The sequence below is a fragment of the Ahaetulla prasina genome, chromosome 5, assembly GCF_028640845.1.
Source record: "Ahaetulla prasina isolate Xishuangbanna chromosome 5, ASM2864084v1, whole genome shotgun sequence".
In the NCBI taxonomy this organism is placed as follows: Eukaryota; Metazoa; Chordata; class Lepidosauria; order Squamata; family Colubridae; genus Ahaetulla; species Ahaetulla prasina.
Window position 1 is genome coordinate 55,489,950 of NC_080543.1, and position 25,567 is coordinate 55,515,516.

The window sequence follows — 25,567 nt, forward strand, 5'->3', positions numbered from 1 at the left end:
TCCAATAAAACAAAATGTTTTTCTTTGTTGTGTGTAGCCAAGAAAATCAGATAATTATCTAGTAGCTGAAGCACATTTCTAACTTCGCTTTCATTATGCTCCTGTCCTTCCTTATTTTTTAAATTTTACAAGGAGTCTATGTAATGATCTCCGTTTACCATTATTTCTTCCTCATTTTTTTCTTAAAGAAAATGGAGATGTTTCCAAGTAGAATTATAGTGTCAAATCATCTTGTTTTAAAAGGATTTAACCATTATACAGTATTCTTTTTTGTCTTTCATTTTGTCTCAGGCAGCAGGCTCTGTATTTTTGTTCATAAAAACAACAGAAGCATAAGATCTACAGATATAGATTCTTCAGTTCATTATTATTCTAATATAATATATTCTTTTAAATATTCTCATGTCTTTAAAAAGCAAATGCTGTGTGGGTGTATACTGAATTCCATGGTTTAAAGACATTCTAATGGTTTGTCCACACAATCTCTTTGTCCCAGCTCAAAGAATCTCCATTAGCCTTTTCCTAAGGAATGTCCTCCATCTTGTAGCCAGGGTGCAACTGAGGCAAGATGAAGCTAGTTTCAGCTGTTCTGGCTTGAAAGTAGTTTTTATCTGGAAGAAAATTTCCCATAAACACTAGATATTCTAGGTTGCACTAAGAAGTTAAAGGTTGGTGACCTGGGATCCAAATGATCTACCTCAAGACTGGTCACTTTTATCCAGCTGCTGGGGTCTTTACCTGAAATGGCCATTGTACTTAGCTGCCAGAGAGAGCAAAATCCTGCCCTGCACCAATCTGTTAGTTTATTTTTAATCAGAGGAATATGAATCATAGAGAGAAACAAGTAAAGTTCTTTCTCAGATTGCTATTCCCTTTGGTGAGTGGGAAATAAGAACAAGGGGCAATTTGCTTTTAAAACCCCACTCCGGTCCTGTCTCTGATTAACAAACAAAATGTATCCAAATGGTCACAGAATTGGCAACTCCAAATCTCGACTAATAAATGCCCTGTCATATACATTGGCAATAAAAATCAGACTGCCAAATACAAGTTGGATGGAAACGACCTCGTAGACAACCCCCACTCTGTCAAGGACCTAGGAGTACTCATCTCAAATGATCTAAGCCCCAGAGCCCACTGTAACAGCATTACCAAAAAGGCATTAAGAGTTTTTAACCTAATTTTGCGAAGCTTCTTCTCCAGTAACAACGTAATACTAACTAGAGCAAACAAAACCTTTGCCAGACCAATTCTTGAATACAGCTCATCTGCCTGGAATCCACACTGTATATCGGACATTAATACGATTGAGAAGTCCAGAGGTACTTCACAAGAAGAGTACTCCACTCCCTTATTCACAAAAGAATTCTCTATGCCACCAGACTTGAAATTTTGGGCTTGGACAATCTGGAACTCTGCCGCCTGTGGTATGATTGATCTAAGGACAGTACACAAAATTATCTTCTACAACTTCTTAACTGTCAACAACTTCTTCAGCTTCAACCTCAATAACACATGGGCAAACGATCGGTACAAACTCAAGGTAAACCGCTCCAAACTTGATTGCAGAAAATACTACTTCAGCAACAGAGTGCTCAACACCTGGAATGCTCTACCCGAGTCTGTTGTTATATCCTCTAACTCTCACAACTTCAACCTTAAACTGTCTATCATGGACCTCACCCCATTTCTAAGAGGTCCGTAAGGGGGGCATGCATAAGCACACCAGCGTGCCTACCATCTCTGTCCAACTGTCCCCATTTATTTGTATTCATTTCTTTCGTTCATATCCTTGTTTATATTTATACCTGCTATCTTGTAAATGTTTGCCAAACTAATAAATATAAATACAAATTGTAGAAGCCTTAGTTGCATTTGAGTTATTCTTCGAAGCAAAGGAAAACCTTTCATATTCTTTGAGCAATCTTATCATTTCATCCTTTCAAAGAAAGAAATCAAATAAGAACATTGAATCAGACCTGGCCCAAATATGGAAAAAAAAATTTTTTTCTAAAAGCAGCATTGATTATCAGCAGCACTGATCAGAAGGGACATGGGCTCAGAACACAAGTGGCAGAGTTCACAACAGCAAGGACAGAATCTGCTTCCTTAGAAGTGATCAGTTTAAATACAATTTGAGTCCCATAAGTTGAAGAAATCATTCCTGCTATTTCTGGAAATTTTCTTAGTCTCTTCATAAAACCAGACTCCTGCAGTATGAGTGTGTTGCAGCAAGTCTCCAATCTGTTCCAGTTGGAGTTCAATGACTTTCCAAATGCTGCCTCAAACTTTTCTTCACTGGTAGATTTTATGCCACAACTATTTTATCTAGAGGCTGAGTTTGATGTGTTGGGAGTGAGAGGTAGTTTCATGCCTTCAATAATTTTAAAGAAACTATCTAATCTCATCTCTGTCATCTAATTATCATGTAATTTTATAAATCCAGATGTCATCGGTTATTTTCAATACTTTTCTAATTAAATCAATTGTGTTTGTGGATCCTTTCCCTTGAGTTGAGATCTTTGGTGTGATCTGTGAGATGCTGGATAAGTCCCTCTATATTATTAGGTAGCTTGCTCTTCAGGATGCATTATTACCATCTCATTCCCTGAATGCATGGGATAAGCTAAAACTCCTATGGGGCACTGTCATCCATCACCCCAACGTCATCTGCAGAGTTACAGTCATAGTCTATTTAGGTGTATTCTGCTACCCTCTGGGAATAGTCCACTTTGTTCAGCTCTTTGAATTGAAAATCTTATTCTGGTCTTATGGCACTCTCAAGTTTTTCAGCTCTCACTGTGGCATGAGCAGCCTTTTTGGCTTTCACCTCATCTGGAGATGTTTGCAGCTAGTTGTTTATAGAGTTGCTTATAAAAAAATGTCTTTGGAGACCTGGAAAAGATAGTCTCACATGGTCAGCAGCTTCCTCGTGAAGAGCCAAACTAAGGATGCCTCAGCAGCAGCAGAAGCAAGACCACGATGGCAGCTCAGGGTGGCAGGGTGCTCAGAGAACAGCAGAGCTCAGAGCGGCAGGGGCCTAGGAGTGTAGTCTGGTGAGGGCAACTGCAACTGGGACTGGGCTGAGTGAGCTGCAGCTTTGTGCTTCACTTGTGAGCCAAGCTGGAGCTGGACTTTGTTCTGTGCTGGAGCTCTGGGACAGCTTTTTGCCAAAGAGTTATGATTTTCAATTGTGCTCATTTTTTTTAAAGTGCAATGTTTCTGGGATCATTGGGATATCCTCAGTTCAGACATGACTAGGCAGAAAATTTTATGCTTTAAGCAGGTCAGAAGTACTGCTATTAAAATGAATTGAACAATTAATGCTTAGTATAGTACTGTAGGAAGTTAGTACCAACCCCTCTCCTAGAAAATTGAGATGTTTTAGGAAATATTAAAAGGACAGAATATGTCCCCTAAAAGGGAGGCAGAAACTCAGCCTCCCACCTTTGTCAATGGGCCATAAAGGCCTGGGGCAGTCTATTCTACATAACAAAGATCTACCTTTTTCAGGCAGAGCCATAATAGGAATTGCCCAAAGCCCTTTCATTACATCATCACCCAGCAAGAGCCAACCAAGCCTGGGACTCAAAAGACAACCTACAAAGTTCCCCCTGCATGACCGGATGGGAGTCTAACAACCAATCAGAACACAAGCTCAAATTCAAAGCCCAACAGAGGGCATAAAACCCAGGCACTCTCAGCATCTCTGCCCTTTTTGCCCAGGATCTCAAGCCATGTGATCCTGTTCATCGATTAACCTTCTTTCCAAGCAACTTCCATGAAACCAGTGTCTTTTTTCCCACTTGGCAGTGAACCCAGATGGACATTTCTTTCAACAGTACAATGGATTAAAAAGCCTAGAGTAACATATGCAAAATAACACAAGGAATTTGGGTCAGAACAATTACAGTTTACAAATACTAAATGACTTCATTTAGTAAGTACTTCATCCCATCTATAATGCCAAAAAATAATATGAACCTGGACTTCACACAAAATGGCCCCTGCAACAAGCAGGAACCTCACAGAGAGCTCAAAAACAAACTATCACACTTTACACAAAAATAACACAAAAACTACACAACTGACTCACACCCAATGCAAAAGCTGCTAGACTTCACACAAAATGGCCCCTGCAACAAGATCTGCTGTACCGCGTGATCGTTGGAACTTTTTTTTACTTTTTAAAGCATTTTTTTACTATCGGTTTGGATGAACCGCTCCGAACCGATAGCATTTCACCCCTGGCTCGCCTCTCTCCCCACTCAAGCCCGTGAAGAGTTCAAAGTGTGCTCTCACACACACTCTCCTCCCTTCCCACTTAAGACTGGGGTAGCTTCTGCAAAAACCCCAGGAAGAGCTCAAAGCTCTAACCCAGTGGTTCTCAACCTTTATAGTGCTGCGACCCCTTTAATACAATTCCCCACGATGTGGCAACCCCAACCATAAAATTATTTTCGTTCATAGGCCTAAGTAACTGTACTTTTGCTAATGTTATAAATCATAATCATAATGTAAATATCTGATATACAGGATGTATTTTCATTGTTACAAACTGAACATAGCCAAAGCTTTATGCTTAATCACAAAACAATATGTAATTATATTTTGTGCAAAATATATTTCTTCTTATAATGAAATTACAAATAAATGAAGGTGTTGTGACCCAGGTTCCTGGACTCGGACTCCTGGACTCGGATGATTCAGAAAGTGAGGGAGAAGACCTGGCAAGGCCTGCTTCTCCTGGGCCCTCTCCCTCCCTGACACCCACCCAAAGGGAGGAGGAGGGGCCAGCAAGGCCTGATTCTCCCGGGCCTTCTTCTGATTTGGCAACGCCCAAGAACAGTTTTGGAGTGATGCAAGACTGCGCAGACGTGACCGGCGCGCGCAGCAGAGGAAGCGTTGGGACAAAGCCAAAGAATGATGGTCATGCAGTGACATCTGCAGAGACTATAAAAAGGAGGCGGAACTTCCTGGTTTTTTGTCTTGGACAAAGCAGTGAATTTGCGCGGGCAAACTGTATCAATGGAGGGAAGAATATATTTGTGAGTAATTCTGGCCTTATCTATAATTTCCTCATTATCTCCAGAGACTTGGCAGGCCCATGGGTAGACGTGGCCAGAACATTTATCTTGTAAATAAATTAGAAAAGGAGGCCTTTGACTGACTCTTTGTTGGGAGTATTGGAGGAGGGAAACAGAACAGAAGGGGGGGAAAGCGGCAAACTGTTTTTTTGAATTTATCGCACCTGAAGCCGTATTGGCTAGCGATCTGAACTGCTTGCAATTGCCTTGAGGACGGAGGCATTAAAGCGGAGACTCCTCCCCTATTAAGTTTATCGTGCCTGAAGCCAGATTAGGCTAGCGATTGGGAGTGATTGCAGCTGGCTTGAGAGGGAGACATCAGAGCAAAGATTTCTCTCTTTTTTTAATTCATCGCGCCTGAAGCCAAATTCGGCTAGTGATTTGAAGAGCCTGCAGCTGGCTTGTGGAGTCAACCATTGGAGCACGATTCTTCAATTCGCAAGTATACTTCCCATATTTCCAATGGTCTTAGGCAACCCCTGGCAAATAGTCATTCGACCCCCAATGAGGTCGCGACCCAAAGGTTGAGAACTACTGCTCTAACCCCATGCACCAGTCCACCATCAGTCTACCGGCCAGTATAACCTCTTCACCAGCTTGCCCGCCCTCCCTATCCACCAGCCTGCACCCTTAGGCCTTACCTTTGCAAGCAGTGGTGAGCAGAAGTGTGTGGCAGTGATGAGCAGAAGTTTGCAGAAATGTGGCTGCATTCTGCAAGGTAAATATAGGCTGGAGGATGGAAATGAGGGTTGCGGGAAAAGCCAGCCATACAAGGAGTGGCTGGGAGGCGAGGGGTAGGGCTTAATCCCACCACTGCACAGGCCGGATAGGTTGTGTTGGCGGGCCATATTTGCCCTGCGGGCCGTAGTTTGAGGATCCCTGTTCTAGTTATATTGCACACTTCGTACTAGTACTATCTTGCCATACCTGCTCTAAACTTGCATGTTTAGATATGTACCGGTAGTAATTGTTATATTTCTTTTCTTCTCCAACTAGTTTTTTTGTTTTGTTTTTTTTTATTTTTTGAATTTATATCCCACCCTTCTCTGAAGACTCAGGGCGGCTTACACTGTGTTAAGCAATAGTCTTCACCCATTTGTATATTATATACAAAGTCAACTTTTATTGCCCCCAACAATCTGGGTCCTCATTTTACCTACCTTATAAAGGATGGAAGGCTGAGTCAACATTGGGCCTGGTGGGACTTGAACTTGCAGTAATTGCAAGCAGCTGTGTTAATAGCAGACTTAGTCTGCTGAGCCACCAGTTACCTCATTTAATCTTTCTTTATCTTTCACCTTATCTCAATATACCTTCCACTGTCAAAAGCTGATACGGGATATTTCTGCAAGCTTATAGACTAGATGAACAACAGTACAAAAACATTTTATTCTAGTTGAAATGCAATCATTCTTCCTGAATTAGATCATATTTAAATTACATCTATAAAGAAGATTAGAATAGTTCTGCAGGTAATACAACAGCTGATTCTGATGTTTTGTCACTATATATTGTTGAAATGATTTTTTTTTTTAAAGAGATAAATTTGACATTTATTTGTGATGGTGTTATTAGTGTACCAGTAGATGGCACTTAACTACAGATTGACTCATTGGAATCTCTTTTTATAGTAATGGTCTGTAGGATACGGGTGAAGGAATAGAGCATGTGTGACAATATGTATCCTTGTAGAGCAGTCCAGGACTGACAAATTCCACAACTGACTATTCATCTTAAGGCAGGATTGGAAGAATCAAATTCATGGTATTGTATGTTTTTAAATACAAGACTTATTTTTCACATTGTTTCCTGTGAATTGTCCTGAGAGAGAGAGAGAGAGATCACAATGCAAGCAAAGTTAAAGCAAACATTTTTAAGCAGGATAATTTTTTTAAAAAAACCTGTGAAATATGGATTCTGCCTAAGAAGAGACTCATCTTTGAGGAACTTTGACCATCTTAGATTGGATACCCTTATTTTTTCCTCAGAGTTTCTGGATATTTGCATATTCAAACTAAGAATAAATTATAACCATGGAAAATAAACATGATTGCTTTTGTCACATGTGGCTTCTTCTCTCCAAAAGTTAAGGGTTAATTAAATAATTTGAGCCAGGCACCATAATTAGAGTAAAAGCAGCTGAAAATACATGTTGGTCTTGATTTTATGCATTTATGTACTTTTTTTCATACAAACAGTTGAGGAAAAGTTCTTAAAGAAATACTGAGTTACTTCTAAACCTTTTGTAGCTGTGGTGGGTTATTACCAGTTCGCTCCAGATCGGGTGAACCAGTAGCGGCAATGGTGGGAGGCTCTGCTCACCTGCCCTGACACTTCTAAACATGCGCAGAAGCATTGCACATGCACACACGCTCTCATGAGCAAACTGGTAGATACAGGTTTTGAAACCCATCCGTTTTTTAGGTGGTATAGGCAGACACAAAGTGCAACATAGACCAGGAGGTTATCTTTTTCCTGCCAACACTAATTGACTTCAGCTCCCAGTTAAAAGAATCGGTAGAAAAATTCATATCTGCAAGGCCTAATAAGGAAAGAACTGGCTCTGAAGAGTATAGTAAAAATTAGTCATGCATCCAAAATTAATCATAAATTCTGACACTTTTTCAGAAAATGTAGCTATTTGGAAATGGTTAGATATTAAGCCCTGGGGACCAAGAATATTGCCCCCAAATGCTAGATGGCAAGTATCATCTATGCCTCTTCATTCTATGGTCAGAATACAATAAATATACTTTTAATCCAAATAGCCCATGGCTCCAATTTTAGGGGAACTCAGAATGGGCTGTTCCTTCTCCAGAATACACAAATCTGCTTTCCTTACAAGCCATTTGTCTCCAAGAAATATATTTGACAACTTATCCAAGGAAGGGGGTATAGAATAGTAGCTGAGTTTCTAGAATAGAATTCTGGAGATCTTAAACATCCTCTGCCAGAAACCCTCTGGGTCCTATACCCTGTTTTGGAATAAACAGATTGATAGTTCTGAATGTCACCACCTATCTCCTGGTGTTCTCCTTCTAAATTCAGTATGTGAGAGAGACAAGGCTGTTTTTGTACTGTGCTGTCTTTCTGGAAATTAAAAGGAAGAAAAAAGAAGGGGGGAGAGAAATAATTTCTCTTATAAATAATAATTTCTCTTATAATATATATTTCTCTTCTCTGTGTAGCTTAGAGATTTGTAGCCCTTTGGAAATAGAACAAGTCAACAAAAAATAAACAAATGTTATTAAAACAAAAAATATAAAATTAAAAAATTTCTGTTTAATTTTTAATATAAATATGCAATGCTCCAGAAGGACCACAAGATGCTGATGGTCTGCCACAAAATCTGCTGTAAATTGTTTAGGATTCAGATTAAATAATATCCATGTACATGTTCAAGTTGATTAAAAATGGATACAAAACTACATTCATAATTTTTACAGAGAAATAGAGACAATGTAATATATAATATAATATAACAACAGAGTTGGAAGGGTCCTTGGAGGCCTTCTAGTCCAACCCCCTGCTCATGCAGGAAACCCTACACCATCTCAGTCAGATGGTTATCCAACATTTTCTTAAAAATTTCCAGTGTTGGAGCATTCACAACTTCTGCAGGCAAGTCGTTCCACTTATTAATTGTTCTAACTGTCAGGAAATTTGTCACATAAACAAAATGAAAGAAAAAATCTAATACAAATCCCTGGGTAGAGGTAACTATTCAAACATAATGCTATCTCAAACATCTGTTCCCCTGTTTCACGTTCACAACAGATAATCAACATAAACTGAACTTCGCATCGCTCAGGACAAAATATTATTGCACAAGTGGAAAAGTATCAGTAATCTTCTTAGTCTTTATTTATTGATTAGCCCTTGGGCCATATCAAAGTGCAAAGTTCCAAAAACAAATTATTACTAAAATTTGATAAAAGCTATTTAAAATGGAATTGGATAAAATATAATTTAAAATGAAATTGGAATAATCTGGAGTAATCTTCTTAAAACAGGGTGTCAAACTCGCGGCTCACAGGCTGGATGCATCACATGCTATCTATGTTCATGCCTGGTTTAGCAAAGGGGGGGAAGTCGTGATACGTCACGTGACGACACCGTGACGACGCAAGTTTGACACCCCGACTTAATAGCAGCGAAGAATCTTTGTCCCTTTATTTTCACAGGCCAAAGCCAACTTCTTTACTAGGCAGTAAAATCTATTTTCAAGCAACAGTTAGATTTCAACTTTGGGGAAGGTGTATAAAAATGTATTTCTTGTTAATATACTTCAGTACTTTTTGTCACCATATCCTTATAGTCAAAGTAATATTTAGGAGTCAGTGACCAATGTAAACATGTTATGCTCCTTAATTTCTGAAACTCAAAGAATATAAAAGGTTTCCAAATAAAATGGAACATGTTATTGTGTCATTTATACTGAAGTGAACTTCCATTCAATTGTAGACATTGTCTCTTTTTTATTATTAAAAAGCAACATTTAGTTCTGGTATTTCTTAAATAATTCTGCAAGGTTATAAAGTGAGCAGACAAACAAATGGCAATTAAGAGATTCCTAATCAAGTTTAGAATTTGTCTGAATGGACACTAATCAAAATTAGTTTTTCTGAAGATCCTGGAATGAAAAGTAATAAATTTGCAAATTTGTGATTACCGTATATACTCGAGTATAAGCCGAGTTTTTCAGCACGTTTTTTGTGCTGAAAAACGTCCCCTCGGCTTATACTCAAGTATATACGGCTTATACTCGAGTTTTTTTTTTTTCTTCTTTTTTTCACATTATACCGGATGGCGCAAACTTGGCGGGCTTTTGCATTAGCGCGGGGAAGCCCTGCCGGTGCAGTGAGAGGGCGGGGCGGGGGAGCCGCCAGCCTTCTCGGCTGAGGGAGGGAGGGTTTCCCCGACCGGGAGCTGCCTCATTTCCCACCCTCGGCTTATACTCGAGTCCCCAGTTTACCCCAGTTTTTTGGGGTAAAATTGGGGACCTCGGCTTATACTCGGATCGGCTTATATTCGAGTATATACGGTAGTAATTTAAAAAATGCACTGGAGGGGGTTGCTGATAATTTATTGGAAAGGGAGGCTTCTGATGGACAAACTTTGATTTCCATAAATTTATGAATCGCTTTTTAATTTGTTCATACTAAATCTTTAAGTGTCTACAGAATAGTTCTGAGATGGCAAACCTAAAGCATGCGTGCCACAGGTGGCATGAGGAGCCATATCGGTGGCCAAACAAGCATTGCCTTAGCTTAGCTCCAGTGTGAATGCATGCGCCGGCCAGCTGATTTTTGGGCCTTCCGGGCCCATCGGATGTCTGAAAACAGGCCATTCAGCTTCTGTGAAGACCTATGTGTACCGACAAGGAACTTGAGAGTATACAGCAACAACAAACCTTTGTTCACACCTAAACTTAAGCAGCTACATCATTCCAAAGAAAAAGCCTACAGAAAAGGTGATAAAATGCTGTGCAATCAGGCCAGAAATGTATTAGCAAGGGAGATCAGAACAGCAAAAAGAGGCTACTCTAAAAAGCTAAAGAATCAGTTCTCAACAAATGAACCGGCAAACATATGGAAAACCCTTAAAAATATCACCGGCTACGGCAAACCTCCTTCCTAGGCTGAAGGAAATCAACAACTGGCAGATGACCTGAACATGTTTTACTGCAGGTTTGAAAGGAAACTACAGCCACCTATCTCCACAACCCCCATCTCAGACACACCAACAACAGCTAAGCCTCCTACAACTGACCCCATCCCATTGGGTTCACAACCCCTAGTGACCACAGAAAAGGAAATGCAAGACCTATTTCACAGACAAAAGCCAGGAAAAGCTCCAGGCCCAGACAAGATAACTCCTTCTTGCTTAAAAGTCTGTGATGACCAATTGGCCCGTATCTTCAATAAATCACTAGAGGTGTGCTATGTTCCTTCTTGCTTCAAATGCTCTACTATCATCCCAGTGCCGAAGAAGCCCACCATCAAGGAACTGAATGACTACAGACCAGTTGCTCTAACATCTGTAGTCATGAAAACCTTTGAAAGGCTAGTGCTATCCCACTTGAAAAACATCACAGATCCACTGTTAGACCCAGTGGTGGGATTCAGCCAGTTCGCACCACTTCGGGAGAACCGGTTGTTAACTTCCTGAACAGTTTGGCAAACTGGTTGTTGGAAGAAATCATTAGGACAGAGAACCGGTTGTTAAATTACTTGAATCCCACCACTGGTAAGACCCCTTGCAGTTTGCATACCGAGCAAATAGATCAACAGATGATGCTGTTAATATGGCTCTGCACTACATCCTACAACATCCTGAATCTCCAAAGACCTATGCAAGGGTCCACTTTATAGACTTTAGTTCAGCATTTAATACCATCATTCCAAACACTCTTCTAACTAAGCTAAACCAACTACAGATACCTGAACAGACTTGTAAGTGGATCGCAAGCTTCCTAACAAACAGGAAGCAGCAGGTGAAGCTAAGCAGAATCACATCAGATACCTGTAAAATTAGCACAGGGCCCTCCCAAGGCTGTGTGCTCTCTCCACTTCTCTTCTCTCTGTATACCAATGACTGCAGCTCCAACGATCCATCTGTCAAACTACTGAAGTTCGCAGATGACACAACAGTGATTGGTCTCATTCAAGACAATGATGAATCTGCCTATAGACGGGAGGTCGAACGACTAGCCTCATGGTGCAACCGAAACAATCTGGAACCGAACACATTCAAAACCGTAGAAATGGTGGTAGACTTTAGGAGAAACTCCTCCATACTTCCATCTCTCACAATACTAGACAACACAGTAGAAACCTTCAAATTTCTAGGTTCTACCATTTTGCAAGATCTAAAATGGACATCTAACATCAAAAACGTCATCAAAAAAGGACAACAAAGAATGTTCTTTCTGCGCCAACTCAGAAAGCTCAAACTGCCCAAGGAGCTGCTGATCCAGTTCTACAGAGGAATTATTGAGTCTGTCATCTGCACCTCTGTAACTGTCTGGTTTGGTTCTGCAACCCAACAAGACAGACACAGACTTCAGAGGATAATTAGAACTGCAGAAAAAACAATTGCTACCAACCTGCCTTCCATTGAGGACCTGTATACTGCACAAATCAAAGAGGGTTGTGAAAATATTTACAGACCCCTCACATCCTGGACATACTGTTTCAACTCCTACCCTCAAAACGACGCTACAGAGCACTGCACACCGGAACAACTAGACACAAGAACAGTTTTTTCCCAAACGCCATCACTCTGCTAAACAAATAATTCTCTCAACACTGTCAAACTATTTACTAAATCTGCACTACTATTAATCTTATTATCGTTCCCATCACCTATCTCCTTTCACTTATGACTGTAACTTTGTTGCTTGTATCCTTACGATTTATACCAGTGGTAGTCAACCTGGTCCCTACCGCCCACTAATGGGCGCTCTAGCTTTCATGGTGGGCGGTAGGGGTTTTGTCTGATACTGAAGCACTTTCCTTTTTTTTAATTTAATTGACTTTTTTAAAAAATTTCATAGCATTATTTAAAAACATTTTCATAAAATTTTCATAAAATTCCCTGTGACAATTTAAATTTCCGAAAATATACTATTTGTATCGCCTGCGCATAAGTTTAGTTCACATTACGTAAGTGAAACTAAATGGTGCTATAGTGCGACCGCTATATGGTGAAGGTGTCATCTACATACCAGATCCATATATTGGGTTGTACTTGTGGAAGTGCTATTGCTTCAAGACTTTGCATAATGACCTCCACTATGAATCCTGAAACTGGTGATCGCAGATATATCTTTAATTTGCTGATAGGTTTGTCCATCTAATTGAAAGTATGTGATTACACAGAGGTTTATAACATCCATAATTCTGGGGCCTTTCAATCTTTGTGTATGTGGTTAAGTTGGGTGCGCTATCGATCAATGTTGTCATAGATTCTTTAGCTAATTCCAGGTCTATGAACATGGAAAGAGCTATGACAAAGGATTTACCTCAAGCATCAGGTTGTGAAACAATTATCATGGAGAAAATGTGATCCTAAGAGTCAACACTGGCTTGATAGCACACGCTCAATAAAAACATTAAGTACATTAGTTAACTTGCAGCCTGGAGACAGGAGCAACATTCATGTGAGTCATATGAATCAGTGGTAAAATTCAAAAAATTTTCCTACTGTTTCTGTGGGCGCGGCTTGGTGGGCGTGGCTTGGTGGGCATGTGACTGGGAGGGTGTGGCTTGGTGGGCATGTGACTGTGAGGGTGTGGCTTGGTGGGCATGTGACTGGGTGGGCGTGGCTTGGTGGACATGTGACTGGGTGGGTGTGGCTTGGTGGGCATGTGACCGGGTGAGTGTGGCTGCACAACTGACTCGCACACAATGTAAAAGCAGCTGGACTTCACACAAAATGGCCCCTGTAACAAGCAGGAACCTCACAGAGTCACAGAGAGCTCAAAAACCAACTATCACACTTTACACAAAACTAACACAAAAGTTACACAACTGATTCACACCCAATGCAAAAGCAGCTGGACTTCACACAAAATGGCCCCTGCAACAAGCAGGAACCTCACAGAAAACCAGGCACAGCTGATTGTCTCACAGCTGATCGGTAGTAAAAAAAATGCTTAAAAAAAAGTAAAAAAAAAGTTCCGAAGATTGCCCAGCACAGCTGATTGTCACACAGCTGATCGTTGGAATTTTTTTTAATTTTTAAAGCATTTTTTTACTACCAATTCCGGCAAATAGGTAGTAAAAAAAATGCTTTAAAAAAGTTTTTTAAAAAGTTCCAACGATCACGCAGCACAGCTGATTGTCATACTTTTTAAAGCATTTTCTTTCTACCGGTTCAGGCAAACAGTAGCAATTATTACTACCAGTTTGGGCAAACCTGCCCCAACTGGTAGCATTTCAACCCTGATATGAATAAATCTCTCTAATAAGTTTTTTAATAGCAGGATTTGTAGGTGCAGTCCCATCAGGAGGGGGAAATAACATCAAAAGACTCACAGTATTTTGTTTCTTTGTTTCTGATCAACATTTTAAAATCATTTATATGTAATATATTTCACCAAACACACTATCAGTTTTATTTCAGATTCAACATGCTAAGCATTTTATGGCAATATTTTGTTTTCAGTACTCACTGTATGGTTGCTAAGTAACTATGCAGAAGCAGCAATCTGCACAGTTCTTTGTCTGGCTTAACATACAGGCTTTTGAAGTATGTGATGCTACCAGCATTACCACCAACACATTTCTTTTGCATAGTGTGTGAATGTGTCAATCAGGTTGTGAGAAAATTTTACTTTAGAACACTTACACCCTTCTTTAAAAAGGTATTATCTCCACAAACAAATGAAACATATACAAACTTTGAAACACTGAAATAAATCTCAAAAATGGTAGTTTAAAAAGGATAAGGAAGAGGTGGAGGTGGAGGAGGAGGAGGAGGAGGAGGAGGAGGAGGAGGGGAAGAAGAAGAAGAAGAAGAAGAAGAGGAGAATCTTGAACATCACGTTTCCACCTCAGAGAAATAACCTAATAATAAAAATTAGCCAGAAGTACCATGATCATACTCTGCTCTGTTTTAAACATTTTTGCAACCTTACTGCTATATAAACCATAGTATGTAAATTTATAACATGTATTAAAAAGTTATGTGGGTGCAATGGCTCAGCATTAAAGCTGACAGCTGGGTTTAAGACCCCAGCACTGTGCAACTGGTTGAGCTCTTGTTACTTGCTCCAAGTCCTGCCATACCTAGGAGTTTGAAAATATGCAAATGTGAGTAGATAAATAGGTACCACTTTGGAAAGTAGCAGTATTCGGTGCACCTTTGGCATATTGTATAGACATGATAGTCACATGACCACAGAAATGTCTTCGGACAATGCTGGCTCCCTCAGCCATCCCCTAAAGTCAAGCACCCCCGGACTGGGGAAACCTTTACCTTTATTAAACAGTTAAGATGAAGGTAAACCAAGAGCTCTGATTGAACTAGAACAAAGGAAAGTATATATGTGGTTTAAAATGCGTATTAAGAGTATAAAAGATGAGTAGTTGAATATATGAAATGCCTGTTGAAATTTCAGAAGATCATAAATCAATATATACTATATATAAACAAAAAATATGTCATAAAAAATTACCAGATATAATAACCCCATGGTAAAATTCCAGAGGATAACAATGATCATATGTTGCTCTTAAAAGAACAAAGGAAGCTAAAGTAACTTAAAAGCAAACAGATTTAATATGGCACAGCTTTTCACAGACTAGAGCTCTCTTCATTATATGCTTGAATTATTATCCCCAGTGGCAGATATACATGTGGTTAGGATGGCCATGTGTTTTCCTTTACAGAAAATAGCCCTTTACTGAAAAAATGCCCTTTCTTTAAAGTTTATGTCACCTATCCCCAGTTCAAATATCAAGAACAGCAAGAAGGGAGAGTGGGAGCCTCAAAGCTGTCTTTTAAGACAATTTGGATATCAGATACAGTAGAAGAAACAGATGGATACCTAGATCATTTTGCAGCATGATCTACTGCACTGCCATATAAAATATTGTTCATTATTTATGAAGTTTTCATCAGTACTTAAGAGTTAAGTAAAAGTAAAGTTCAGCTGGGGTTTTGATGACCATATGGAGATATCCAGGCAGCTTGCATGGCAAATAGCATTGAAGCAGTTGGCAGTTGCCTTCTTTTGGATGTGTGGATAGGTGGGTGTATAACTCAATTATGTTTACAGTCCTAGGATTCTCTGGTGGTCTCCTAACCAAAGACTAACTAGGACTGATCTTGCTTACCTACAAGTCCCAAAAATACTGGCTTGGCAGTAGTTACTTTAATGCCTATTTGCCTCCTTCTTTATCCTTGAGTTTTTTGTAATGCATTCCACAGTTTTGGTAGTGTAAGTGGCCACACTGAAAGTAAAGTGTGATCTATGGAGCTAAAACATTCTGAAAACAGCAGGGCTGGCAGTGGAAATGACTTTCAGTGCAAAATTTGAGTATATTTAGTGGAGCCCAAGACATGTCCCACCTCAGGTGTGAAAACAGCTACAACCTCTACCAGCTTTATACTTTCTGTCTTGTTCAAAGGGGCTCCTTCTCAGAGCAAGACACTGTGGGCGAAGTGTCCATGGAGACTGCTGGTGCTGCTACAGTACAGATGGTCTCCATGGACACCATGCTCGCAATGCTTCCCTCTGAGGAAGGACTCCTCAGAGCAAGCCATTGGGGCTTGACGAGCACTTTGAAAAAAAGTAGTTGCAATTTTCCTGCTTTCCAGGTGAGCAAGCTTTGCTGATCGTGGCTCTTATTTATTCCTATATGTCTGTTGCCAGTGAGAGTTTGGCATAGTTAATAATAGCTGATTCAGCCATTGATTTTCAATATTAGATGGGATATCAGATCTGGGCTCCAAAACTCCAGATGACCATAGGAGTTTATCTTTATATTAAACTGGAAGTCCATCAATATTGTGACAAGCTAAACTTCCAGAGGAAGACATTTTCCAGGGCATGGAGGCCATGCTAGACACCATCAGGGAACAGAATAAAATATGCAAAGATGAAAATGTAATAAATGTAATAACTAAGAAGTAGACTACAATTAGAGAGATCTTCAAGTCACCTTCAGCTATTTGGCTGAATCATTCAATCATTGTTATTCAACATGGTTTATGGGTCTCTTATTGTGAAAACAAACTTTATGCTGTTTACAGCTACTGAAGCAAAATAGAGTTATTACTTTACATAGAGTTTTCTCATTTTTTACTTAAAAACAGTGTTTAATTATACAACTTAGATAGTTGCTTATTTCACTCGCAGTAAATTTAGTCAGCAAACATGAAGGTTAAAAACAACAAAATATAAAATAAATAAAATATCCAGAACAATGAGTATAACGTATGCCCCTGATATTTAATCCAAAAAAACAGAACTGAAAAAAAAATCAGTCAACAGAGTTCACTTAACCTTCTGGCTCAAAGGCCACGAGAGGCAGGATCTCTTGGGGGATGCTACACCATATAGCAGACATTGCAACAGAGAAGGTTTCTATACCCCACAACACAACACAATATAAAACAACACTGTCTTATACATTGGCACCTACAGCATGCCCACACTGTCAGAGCGATATGCAGAGACAGGTGGAGACAGGCAGTTCTGCAAATAACTAGGCGTTGTGCTTATGTCACCAACATTAGCTTTCTGTATGGATATGTTCTTATTACCACATTTTGAAAAATTATAGCAGAAGATGTAATTTTAAGATAGAATGATGCTATCTATCAAAAGTAATTTTGTCATGGATCTTCATAAATATAAGAACTTTATGTGATACATTTTATTTTAGGATTCATCAACTTTTTCTCAAATGTTGTGTTTCGAATGCAAACTTTTTGACTCAAAGCTTGTCCAATTTAATCTACATCTATTATGAAGGAAGCATAACAAGGAATAGGAGTGCAAATGAGCAGAGAAAATATAAGGAAGCCAGTGTCCTGTAGCTAAACCCTAATTTATTTGTGAGGTCAGAATGAGATCTTTCCTGGATTTTACAGATTCTTAGCATGAAAATTAATGCTCTGGTTCTTACCATTTACTACTCATAATTTTACCCTAGTAACAAATGCTCTATTTCTGAGGCCCTTTCTACTAAGTAAGTGTGATTCTTACATGTTTCTGCTTATTTATTACATAAATGAAATATACTAAATGAACACATTTATTTTATAGTTAAATAAAATTGTGTTCATTTGCATTGGGTTCCATATATCAAATCTTTTTTAAAAAATTTATTTATTTAGCTCCAATAAAATACTCAAAAGTATGTTAATTTCTGTGTACATGTAGCAGTCTTTTAAAACGCATTCTCCATAACTCAGTTCAACAGCAGACTTCTCTCATGTCTTCATTAGTGACAAAAACAGCACAGAGACCCAATTTGAGGCAAGTTAATTGTGTGAATTGTCACACTATTATTGCTAAATCTCATTTGCAAGTATCGTCCTATATTGAAGTCAGAAAAAAGTAATGTTTCCTATTTTAGGATATAAATTTCTTAGAAAAAGATGGCTTTCATGTTAAATGTTTTAATTTACTCAACATTTACTGTACCTTCTACATCTTAATTATTGCAACATAAATCTGTGAAAAACACAGCCAGGCTATTGCACTTTCAAGAGCAATTATTTATATATTTGATAGGGTTTATATATATATATACTTCCCTTTCTTTCCAGATGTTTTAAGTGAAGTGGGGGTGAGTGGGGTGGGGATTGTACAATTTTGGATTATTTCCCAATTAGAAAAAAAGAAATGTAGCTAGATAAAGGACATCTTCAGCTTCCCTCAAACACTACAATTCTATATCCTAGATTAATGAGCTTGAGGTCAACTAGAATTAATAACATTTTCCAAGTCAAATTGTAAACCGACCTGTACGCTTTCACAGAGAGGGACTTCTCAGGGGTGCCATCCGCCAAGCAATGTCGGCTGGCGGCCCCCAGGGGAAGGTCCTTCTCTGTGGGGGCTCCCACACTCTGGAACGAACTTCCCCCGGGTTTACGCCAAATACCTGACCTTCGGACATTCCGTCGCGAACTGAAGACATATCTTTTTATTCGCGCGGGGCTGGCTTAAATTGAATTTTATTAAATTTTAATTTCTTATTAACTAATTTTAAATGGGGTTTTTAGTTCATTGTATACTTTTCAGGCCAATTTTTTAAAATAAGTTTTTTAATTGCATTTTAAATTGTATATTGTACTATCTGTTTTATTTTGCCTGTACACCGCCCTGAGTCCTTCGGGAGAAGGGCGGTATAAAAATCAAATAAATAAATAAATAAATAAATAAAATCATGTTTTAGCAGTAAATTTCTTATGCAAAACCTTGATGATATTATCAAATGTTTTGAAACTTTGAATCTTCCTTGGCATTCAACAGAGCATAGTGATAGTTTTTCCTCAATATTCAAGAGTAAAATGAAATCAAACGTATGAAAGCATCAAACTCCATCCAAGATATATTCTCTTTGGTAGAATGAATTTAAAGAAATTGATTCCATTCCATAAATTAGCATATCATGGAGTTTTTGAATTTGGATACTAATCAGTTTGAGCAGCACTAATTATCTATAATTACCAGTTGTCAGGGATTGAGTCCAATTCAATGCCACTTTACTACCTCAATAAATTTTGAAAAAATTGAAATATTTCAGTGTTAATAATTTTAGTTCTAATCATAGATTTACATTTTCTTAAAAACAGGATGTGTTGCCCAAATAAGTTTTTAAAAAACCCAGAAACTTTGGGAAATTACCATTTTAAAATGAGAAAATCAGGAAATTTCAGTCAGCAACAAACAAAACTATATATATTCTAAGCAAGAAATCTGCAAAGATCTTGTTGGATCAGTGGGACTAAGATGTACAGCATAAAGGCTGAATCTGTAGATCTCAGTAGGTCCAGTCCCCATACAAAAATGGAAATTGACAAATGGGCCTAATGTTGTTAAGCAGGCCTACTAGAAGAAGGGAGTGGGAGGAGCGTAATGAGAAAGGGAACAGGAAATGGAAAAAGAGGTGGTGCAACACAGAAATCTGGCAAGGAAGAACAGTTCTCAGGCTCAAAAAAACAACAACCCTGCTACATAAACATAGTTCAGCAGCTGTTTCCTATTTTATTCTTACTATTTTCTGACATCATTGTGCCTTTGAATCTTCTGCCTAGTTGCGCCTGTTGCTGAATAAAGAGTTAAGTGTCTGCAGGGATCGGTTTTACTGCTGGTGTGAAGTTTGATAAGAATTGTGTTAAAAAAGACTAAGGGAACTCCAGAGAAATTAAGTAACATATTTTTTTCCCAAGGGTCTTCATTGATTTGACATAAAACAGAACTGTTTTCTTAACTGCCTTTTTCAGGAGGAAAATCTGAAAACCAAGATAATTAGGAAGGGAAAATAAATTAAGTGACAGGTATTCCAGACAAATTGAATAAGCAAATCAGCATCTACCCAAGGAATCTTAAAGAAGTTAAATGTTTTATTCACTGCATTTCCAAAAATAATAAAACTGGAAGAAGTAGAGGAAAAATTAACCAACATTTCAGGTCATCAGAAAAAAAGTTGTCTTAGGGAAGACAATGCAGTTATGAAAAGCATGCACTAATATAAGTGGATTTTCCCCCCTTATATTACAATATGAAAACCTGGAATTGCTAAACTTCATCATAAAATTTAGGACTTATTTTTATAAGTATTTATTTAAAGAACGTATTGTTAAAACTATGAAATGCATAGATGGTAACCAATTTAAATATTTTTTAAAATGATCAAACACTTATATAAAGAATGAGACATCAACAGTGGTTAATCTTTATAGCAACATTAAATACCTATTTTAGGGAACAAAAGTAAAAAGGGCTACAGTACTGTCTTGCTAGTGAATGTCCTAGATGCCTTTGAACTGCCACTCTTATATCTTTAAGCTTTTTCTATATTCTTAATTGTATATATTAGATTACCCACAATAAGAAATACCACACACCAGTCTTCTGAACTGCATTTGAGTTTGATATATCACACTTTTCATATGCTCATACAGAAATATTGTTGCTCTCAGATCAATATGTTGGTATAAATTTAGTTTTAACTATTTAAAAACTCTTTTGTCTTGTTTACTTTAGAATTATCATAAAATATGAGAGCCAGAGTTATGTGTAATGTAGTGGTTAAGGCACCAGTTTAGAAACCAGGAGCCTTGTGATTTCTAGTTCTGCCTTAGGCACAAAGTCAGCTGGGTGACTTTAGGATACTTACTTTTTCTCAGCTCTAGGAAGGTGGCAATGGCAAACCATTTCTGACAAGTGCAGGAACTTGTCCAGAATTGGACATGAATGAACTGAACAAAAATATTGTTATTATACATTATATACCAAAGTCAATACTGAACAATCTTGAATGGTTCCATACTTAGAACGGGCTCCTATTGAAATATAATCACTCTTTTCTTTTAAGCTGATTAAATACCTTATTGTAGTTCCTTTATCAAAAACTATATGGTAGCTTTTTCATGTTTCTACAGATTCCACTTGCTAACTCCAAAAAGCCCCCCCTTTTTCTGGTCTGGCTCATGCTGAAAAAATGTTTACAAGCCCTCTTTAAAAGAGTTACCATATGTGCAAGTATTTTGAGCAATGTCTGTGTGGCAACTGTAATATTTTTGATTCAGTCTTTGGGATCACTCAACTGGAGGCAGATTTGTTGGATCCACAGATGTTCTTTTATTTTGTCTGGTATTAAATTGTTCTGACAATTTCATATGTATTCATATTCTCCATTTTTATTTGTATAGGAGTATGATGAACAGAGTACTCTAGAGTGCTATACTTGCTATATTACCAAGTTATAAGATAAAATAAGATGTTGATAATAGAGACAAGTGCTGCAAGTTAAAATAATGTACAAGAAAAGATGGAGCTTTTCTTTCAGCTGCTAGGGAAACTGCCATTTCAGCTTCAAACCTTTTTATCTACAGAAAAGGAAGGCAAGAGTTCTACTGGCAGAGCTGTCACGATCTGAGCTCTGAAGCTCATTTCAGCCGCAGAAATCAGTGAAAAGAGTTAAGTGCCTTTGAGCACAAAAGGTGTCATTAAAAACAGCGTAACAACATTGTCAGGGTAAGAATAAAAGATCTTGAGAAAAATAAACGCTTTGTTCAGGAAAAAGACATGCAACGAGCCTAGGATACGGCTCGAGTGTCCTAATTATAGAAATATGCAGCATCTTCGTGCATTTAAGGTAGCTCGTGTTAACATTCTCTAGAAACGAGTTTCCTCGTGATGTGGCTCGGCTTTAGTACTGGAGACAAATTGCACTAAATAAAACGGGAGGGGGGGGGGGAGGTGCAGGGAATAACGGGGAGGAGTCACCCGAACTTCAAGATCTCGATCGTTGTCGAATGTCATTATTTCTTTTATTGCATCTGTCCCTAACCGAGCGATCGGGTTACATTACGGCAAATTCAGCTTGAATGGAGCCTTCGCTCCCCATTCCCCCTCCCTCCTCCCCAGCTAGAGGGGAAAGGAGCCCCCAGGAGCAGCACCGGGAGAGAGCGAGGCAGTTAGCCAGGCACGGTACAAGAGGGAGGGGACAAGTGATCGACAGATCCAATGAGGAAACGGCAGCCAACTGGCTTCCAAGGAGGCTGGAGACAATTGATCTGCGGGAGCTGGCTCAGGTTCCCTCTTCAACGTGAGCAGGAGAAACCTTAGCTATGTAGTTGTGCTACTCGCCCTAGCCGAGCCTGGAGCTTCGTGGTGGTCGCAGATACTCTGGAATCTCGGCAAAGCCAAGGCTGGAAGCGGGTTCCTTGCTTTTTTTCTTTTTCGGCGTGCCATTATTTCATTGACAAGAAGCAAAGCGCTTCAGTCCGTCATTCAGCCGCCGGCAACTCCCCACGTGGACTCCCGGGTGCGGATCACATTGGCAAGCGGGTGCTGCAGACTTCAAGCAGTAGCAGTAGCGGCAGCGGCAGCGGCAGAAGAGAGAGGCGGCTTTGCAGAGGAGTTCGCCGGTGCCGCTGCGGCTTAGCGAGCGTGCAAGTTGCGGGAACGGGCCAAGGGGAGAGACGCAGCCCGAGCTTTTGATCCGGGGCGCCGCGATTGCAGCAAGAGCAGGATGCCGGCAGCTGCTGGGGACGGGCTTTTGAGCGAGCCCACGGCGGCGAGCTTCAGCGACGACGAACCCACGACGCCTCCCCTCAGTCCGGAGGGGACTTTCCTGGCCGCCTGGGTCAACGCTTCGGCCTCCCGGGAGCGCATCCGAGAATTCCAGCACACCAAGCGGGTCGGCAACTACCTGATCGGCCGGAAGTTAGGAGAAGGCTCCTTCGCCAAAGTGCGGGAAGGGTTGCATGTTGTAACCGGAGAAAAGGTAGCTTCTTACTGCAACGCTTTCCATTCTTCTTGGCCGGGACAATTTCCCGCCAAAGAACCCCAGGCAGTCATTATTAGCAGGCATTAGGAGCCTCTAGCGCGGCCGCTTCTACTCCTCCCATTTTGGGAGAGAACTGGGACGGACGGGGGCCCCTATCTAGTTAGCTATCGGCCGGCTCCGAGGGTTTTGTAGCACCGCCTTTTCCACCGACTAAATTGGGTCTTCTCCCCCCCCCCCAAAGTAGCCCGTGCAAAGGCCCGTTTTCCTAGCCCTCTAGTTAGTTGCTTTCAGCCGTCTCTTCCCATCCCGCCACCGCTGCTCAATCCCCATTCCTAATCCGCCTGCAAGGGCCGCTGTTCGTTGCTTTCTCTCTCTCCCGCAGACGTCCCTGCTTTTACTTCACAATTGTTGAGGTGCTTCCAGACGATGGGCGCCTGGCGCTTCCAGTCGAAACATAATTTGCAGCCAGCTATTCTGCCCGTTGCTTCTTAAGAAGGCTTCGGGAGCGATCGCCACTTTAGCAGTTATGGCTCACGCGATGTATTCTAGCTTGAAAGCCTTGGGTCTTTTGCCATTCCTTCTTGATCTTCTTTCCCCTAGTTAACAAAGAAGAGTTGTTGCTGCACAATGGTCGTTGATTTGTAGTATTGGAGATGCAATTCCGTGGGAAGCCCCCTTGAGGGAGAAAAAAAAAGGTCAGAGGAAGCCGTGAGAACAGGAATGGGTTACAAGTGGAAGGCTGTGTTTTTACACAATCCTTTCATTGTTCCCAATATTTTACAGAAGGTCCAGATGTCATAATCTTTTGTTTGCAACCCTCCTGTCTTTTTCTGCTACTTGTTTATTTTTCTTTTTTGGGATTAATTAAAAATGACTCTTTAAAAAGTCTACAATATATTTTAATTGGCAGAGCTAGAAACCTTCCCTGTTGAAGCCCTTAAATTTCCCCATGAACATTTAGGAGTTCTCTGTTTGACACAGGGTGCTTGCAAATTGCAATGCCTTATTTGTAAACATCACCTGAAAGATTTTAAATGAAGTAAGAATAGAAAGAGGGGGTGAGTATGTTAATATTAGGGAGACAGTAAGAAGACAAAGGATGCCTCCAGGTATCTTCCACTGGTTCCAAAAGAATAGGTACAGGATTCCCATCCCATCTTCTGATCTTTCTCCAATCATCTCCTGCCGACCTTTCCCTAAAACCTGGCAAATGAAAATGTCTAAATTAAGAAAAAAATCTTGTCTGGAAGCGCCCAAAACCATACAAGACACTCTATGCTTGTGTATATAGTAAAATTTAGTGAATTTACTGATGTTTAGTGGTAAAAAAATATGGACTAATCTAAGTTGTGATAGGCTATTACAGCCTTCCTCAACTTGTTTCTTTGGAATTTATTGGATGGCAACATGCATAACTCCTACTCTATTCTTATTGATTGGATTATTATTCAATGTCTTTCCAGAATATCTAGTTTGAAGAATCTCGTTTATTGCAATAGAATTAATTAGGAGTGGTCCCAGAGAAGCTTTTATTTTGCTGCCTTTCTGCCCCATATTCATAATCTTGTGCCAGGGCAAAAATGCTCATTTGAAATTGCTCCAAAGTTTTCCCATTCTTTTAATGTTTATGTATTGGGGGGGGGGGAAAGTCAGAATTGTTTCATAGTGTATTTTGATTGACAGAGTAAAGGAGACATTCATCTGAATACATCCTTCATGTTCTAGATCCCTGGAATAGTCACCCTAAGTGACTGAAATTCAAGATAATAAAAATATAATATTTAATAATCTGAAATTTCATTTTTTTGCTATTGGAAACTCACTTGTGGTTTTGTAACTTTTTGAGCTTGTTAAATTCACAGATTACTGTGTAAATGAGATTACTGAAGAAACTCTTCATTACTGTTCACAGTATTCAAGACAACTGAGATAAGTGACTTGGTGATAGAAACTGCAAAACATTTTGTCAGTTATTTCTGTTACCTAATGTTGGAAAAGTAATAGCTAATTACTAAATACAGTGTCTTATATTTCTTTGAACTCCAAAATAAGCGCTTGGCCTTATTTTCAGGGAGGTCTTATTATTTTGGGGTGCGTGGGGCAAGACGGGGCTCCTCTTGCCGTCTTACCTGATTTCCAGCTCTGTCTCCCTAGCCCTAACTAGAGGAAATGGTAGGGACCAGTTGCGCATGTGTTTAAATATTTTTGGGGAGGGCTTATTTTGGGGGAGGGCTTATTTTAGTGCATGTGCTCAAAAGCTCAATTGATTTTATTATCAGGGGATGTCTTATTTTAGGAGAAACAGGGTAATTGTTAAACCTTATTCAGTGTAGTTGTCTTGGCAATACTCTGTAAGTGCATTACCGTTGCCTTATTCTGCATGATTTTCAACTTCCTGATTTCGCCTATAGTTCTGGAATTAAGCTAACAGGGAAGTTGAAAAAAAGACAATAGCAAATAACTCTTGTCAGGTGAATTTGAAGAGGACTTTATTTTTTT

The 25,567-nt window shown here is 39.5% G+C and overlaps 1 protein-coding gene across 1 annotated transcript in view; it reads left to right on the forward strand.

Annotated features, from left to right (window-relative positions):
- Window positions 1-21,753: 21,753 nt before the first annotated feature.
- HUNK (hormonally up-regulated Neu-associated kinase) overlaps window positions 21,754-25,567 on the forward strand; it is a 69,254-nt gene continuing 65,440 nt past the window's right edge. Inside the window, exon 1 of the mRNA XM_058186342.1 lies at window positions 21,754-23,065. Coding sequence (XP_058042325.1) covers window positions 22,811-23,065 — 255 coding nt within the window. The 5' untranslated portion in view covers window positions 21,754-22,810. The remainder of the gene's footprint in view (window positions 23,066-25,567) is intronic.